This window comes from Argiope bruennichi, chromosome 4 (assembly GCF_947563725.1).
Source record: "Argiope bruennichi chromosome 4, qqArgBrue1.1, whole genome shotgun sequence".
In the NCBI taxonomy this organism is placed as follows: Eukaryota; Metazoa; Arthropoda; class Arachnida; order Araneae; family Araneidae; genus Argiope; species Argiope bruennichi.
In genome coordinates, this window is record NC_079154.1 from 20,238,406 (window position 1) to 20,243,597 (window position 5,192).

Consider the following 5,192-nt stretch of genomic DNA (forward strand, 5'->3'; position numbering starts at 1 on the left):
ACTGTTATGATGTGAAGGCGACCAAGATGACAGTATTGCCGAATCTATTTGGATAATAAAAAAAAAAAAGAAAAGGAAGAAAATGGAATGAATAATCCAAACTCTTGCATTTTCTTCTTTTTTATGAATGAAATTTATTAAGACAAGTCTAAATGTCCTGAATAAAAATTCTAATTTCCCAAATAAAAAAAAAATCTTTTACTACTTTTTTAAAAATTTAAAAATATTTTATTTGTATTTTCGGGATCTTATGACGTTACTGAATGCAGATTCTTTAAAAGTAAATCTTTTAGAAATGAAGTAATTTCATAATATCTATTTTAAAACTGAATTATATGAAAATTCCATTATTGATTATATATTTGTTAAGTCACATTTGCAATACTTTTTTTACAATGTGTACAAAAAGAATAAACAAGTATCTGGGAAATCTAGAAAATCTGAAGATTATGATTTTAGATATATATGCAATTTTTTTTAGCAAACATACGTTTTTTAGCATATTTTGCTATGCTATTGATTTTGAATTGCTGGAACTACTTTTCTTCAATATTTTGTTTATTTATTTCTTTATTTCCTCTGTCTCCATGGCTGTGATTGGTTGAAACCTGTTGTATGACGTCATTTGCCGGTTTTCTGGCTAGACGACGATCATGATAATTCGTCAGAGCTGGGAGCACTACTGTTAAGTAAAGGCCCAGTCTTTGTTACAAATATGACCTGTCAGGCGTGCTCCAAGTTGCTCTCATAAACGGTGTGTTCCAATCGACGTATTTTATTATTTCATTACTAGATTTTATTTATTTATTGTAGAATCATCTTTTCTTTATCTATTTACGGAAGTTTCCATCAGAAAAGGATTAGTTATTTAAGAAAACTAAGATTATGTAATTTAACCATGCGGTGTGAAATATAGTCTCCCACTTAGTCATGCTCAAATACCATTTTATTTTATTTGCATAAATTTGTTTTAGTTTTATTGGTATTTTAGCAATCAGTATGTCACCTGGTACTTCATCGGAAGATGTTTTGTTGATGGTAAATCACGTGCATCATAAAAAAGTGGATGGTACATTGTACTTGATGAATGAGCGAATTGCGTGGATGCCAAATGGTAAGGACACTTTCTCAATTAGTCATAAATATGCCGATATTAAAATGCAAAAAATATCTCCCGATGGGAAATCTAAAGTTCAGTTACAAGTGGTTTTACATAGTGGAGATAATACAACTTTTCACTTTGTTAATCCTATGGGTTCTAGCTGGCAATTACAAGATAGAAATAGTGTTAAGGAACTTCTTCAACAGCTTCTCCCTAAATTCAAGAGAAAAATTAACAAAGAACTAGAGGAAAAGAATAATATATTGGCAAATGATCCTGTTCTTTTTCAGTTGTATCGTGATCTTGTTACTACTCAAGTCATTACAGCTGATGAATTCTGGGCAAATTATGTTAAAAAACCAGCTCAAAATCAAATTACCAATTCAGAACAGGAAACAGGCGTTTCGGGTGCATTTTTAATTGGTATTGCTCCACAGACAGATGGCTCCTGTGGAATCAAGTATAACATTACACCTGAAATAATTGACTCAATATTTCGTACCTACCCTGCTGTGAAGCGGAAGCACATGGAAAATGTTCCACACAAGATTTCGGAAAGTGAATTCTGGACTAAATTTTTTCAATCTCACTATTTTCACAGAGACAGACTGAATATTAACTCCAAAGACTTGTTTTCAGAGTGTGCAAAGATAGATGAGCAAGATGTGAAAAGTGCTATTGATCAAGGTATTCCTGATCCTTTTGTGGATATTAGTTCATTTGAAGAGGAAAAATTACTTGATGATGATAGCAAAAATATTGTGAATGCTCATAATACTCAAAAAGAAATCAATCAAAATATGATCAGGCGTTTTAATCACCATTCTATGATGGTATTGCAGAGTTGTTCTAAAAAGAAATTGGAATCTCCTGCTGATGGTCAACCTAATGCTAAAAAGCCTGCTTTAAATAATCATGTTAATTTGCATAAAGATAATTCATCTACTAAATCAGAAAAGGACCCAAAAAAGGCTATTATTGAAAGCAAGACTGAATATGAAGATCTAACTAACAGTACAAAGCAAAATGTTAGTACTTTAAACTTAACCAAAGTAAGTCGCTATCTTAGTGGTCCAGTTCCTTTGATGGATACTAATGATATCTCTCCTGAAGAGGTTGCTATGGCTGTAAATCATCTGAACCATTCTATTCATAATTGGATACCTAATTTACCAAATGTGCTTTCTCCTAGCTCTGCTATTGTTGCTCTTGGTGATGTGTTACCAGGTGGATCATTGATGAAAAATATGGATGGTACACATTTGAAAGATTCTGTCCCAATTGAAATCCAAACTGAAATGAAGCAGTTATACTGTGCTTTGACAGAGCTGCTTCGTCATTTTTGGTGCTGTTTTCCTACCACTACGCCTCAATTAGAAGAGAAGGTTCTATCTATGCAAGCCAGTCTCCAGAGATTTGAATATGCTAAATTACAGCCTTTTCAGGAAAAACTTGTAAGAAATTGTTTACAGCCTCAGTTATGTGATCATATGAGAAGTTTGTTACAGGCTGCTTATAAAAAATTTTCTACTTGGCAAAGCAGATTGGGTAGATGATAATTACTGTACCCTAGATTGGTTAGAAACATTTATCTGTTGAGGCATATACATTTTAAAAAGAGTTCTAGCTGTATTGTTATGTTTTAACTCTTGTGTTTTATTGAGCGAAAAGAAAAAAAATGGTAGTTTTCCTAATCTGGATGACCAAACCCTTTTCTACTATTCTAATTGTAAAGGAATAAAATTCTAATTAGATGCATATATTCATGATGAACCATATATTTTCAAATAACTTTAAGCCTCAGTTTTCCACATCATAAATTTATTTGCATTTAGAAGCTATGTCAAACTTGTTTGCCAAGTACACAAAGAAAGATCTATGTATGTAAAATGTTACCTTTTATTGTGTTTCAAGTCGGGGGGGGGGGAATGGATAAACACACTTTCAAGCTATTCAATGACTTGTATGTTTTTCACTTTTTAATGAAGATTTTTTTTTTTTCCATTATTGTTACTTAAATTTTTGACATGTTTAGTATTTGTTGAGATACTTATTTACGTGTATGCAGGCCATATTATGTTGTGAAAAATTGATTTTCCTATGATCTTAATATTGTACTTTACAACTACGTACCTCCATCTTGCATATTTACTTCAATAATTGATGTATTACTCTCATTAATTCAAAACTTGTATTTTATATTCTGGTCATAATTTGTAGCAGTTCTCTTTAATTATCATGTCTGAAAATATTTCAGACTTTTGTTGTGGAATGTGTTTTGTATCGTAAGTATTTTACAACCAAAATGCACAATTTCTAATTTTGTAGATAAAATATATATTGTTAGAATCATGATTGTAGAATGTTTTTGATAGAAGAAATTAGATAAGTTAAGAAGTTTTTTTTATTAGATTGCTTTACTATGTATTATATTTAAAGTACCAAGCATTTGCACATTAATAGTTGTGCCCTTTATTTTATTATGTAGCATCTGTCAATTTGCATTGCTGTATTGAATGCAGTGACTTGTCCAAATAGATCAAATTTTGATTTCAGCACAGATGTTTGAGTGAAAGCAGCATCTTGCCATTTCTATCACTAAAGATATATTTTTGGTATGAAAAGAAAGCAAATCACTAAACTGAATTTCGCTTTAAAAGACTTAGTGGTCAATAGATGCATTAGTATTGCACCTTGTATTTGAATGATCATAACTGAATGTCATTTTTTTCTCCCCAGGATAAAAAATTGTAATAGTGTCTTTGATATGTGTCTTTTTTAATAAAGAAGGCATTTTTGTGCCAATCTTGAAATTGACATAATGAAATATTATCTGGTAGTTGTTTTCCTTCTTCACACCTTCAGATGATACTGAAAGAATAACATTGTAAAAAATGGCCGAATTAATTTGAGAAACTAGCTAAAGTTAAATTACTGTTATATCTTCGTGTATTATACTGTATAATTTTTTTTTAAGTGTCTCTCTTTTCTAAATATATTAGGTAATTATCACTTCTGTCTTTTCGAAGGCACATGCACTTAGAAAAAGTATTTTGCATTTGTGCAATATCGTATTAAAATTTATTTTTAGAATAATGTTAATTTCATTTTTGGTTAGCTTCAAAATATACAATCTTGTGCCTCGTCTTAATTCTACATATCACTTTTAGTATTGTCGATTTTTTAAAAAAATGAAAATTAGTAAATTAAAGCCTATGTTCTAAAAAGAACTTCATTCCATTGCAAGATTCATTCCATGTGCTATTTCTATTCGGCATTTTTCTTGAAATACAAAAGTAGATTCTTCAAAAAAAAAAAAAAAAATTGTAATCATTAAATAACTAATAATATTATTGTTTGAAAAATAAAATATTCGAAAGCAATTTTTTATTATTATCATAACTAAATTGCATTTGATTAAAACTGCATCCAAATATGTATTCATTTGTATATATCAATTGTATTTTCTTTTATAGAAATATTTTGATATTATTTTATTGAATTCAGAATTATATAAATTATCTGTTTAAGTTGTTAACATGAAATAACTATTTAAATAATACTAGGAATAATGTTATAGAAACAAATAATGACCAAAAAAATTTATTTATAGCATATGTTTACTCAGGAAATGCTGCTTAATTTTTAGTTTTTGTTGACTGCAAAATTTAAATATCTGTTATGAGATCATATTTAGTATTTTTAGGATATTTTACTGTGTTTTTATTTTGCAAACATGTTTAGTTTAAAAAATACATGAATGTCTTTAAAATATATTGGTTATTGAATATTCTCAATCCACCTTTTATTTTTGCTTTATTTTGTAAATTTAAATCTTCTAAAAACAATATTAAAAGATATAATTTATATTATTTTGTTTATGTGAATATTATAAACATGGCTTTGATGTCTGTAATTTATATCTAGAGATAAGGGGTTTTACTCATGAATTTTATCTTTCTTAAAATCATTAATAAATCTTTATGATTTATCTTCCTCCTGTTTGGAATATATTTTATCTAATTACTAAATGAATTTAAAAAATAAATCTTTATTTTTTTCAATAATTAAATGTTTGCTTTGAGTAAAT

At 28.7% G+C, this 5,192-nt stretch overlaps 1 protein-coding gene across 1 annotated transcript; it reads left to right on the forward strand.

Annotated features, from left to right (window-relative positions):
- Positions 1–677: 677 nt before the first annotated feature.
- Positions 678–4,398, forward strand: LOC129966854 (general transcription factor IIH subunit 1-like). Its single transcript, XM_056081446.1, has one exon. It carries the CDS (start codon positions 1,000–1,002, stop codon positions 2,656–2,658), a length of 1,659 nt encoding a protein of 552 aa, XP_055937421.1. The 5' UTR covers positions 678–999; the 3' UTR covers positions 2,659–4,398.
- The last annotated feature ends 794 nt before the right edge of the window (positions 4,399–5,192 follow it).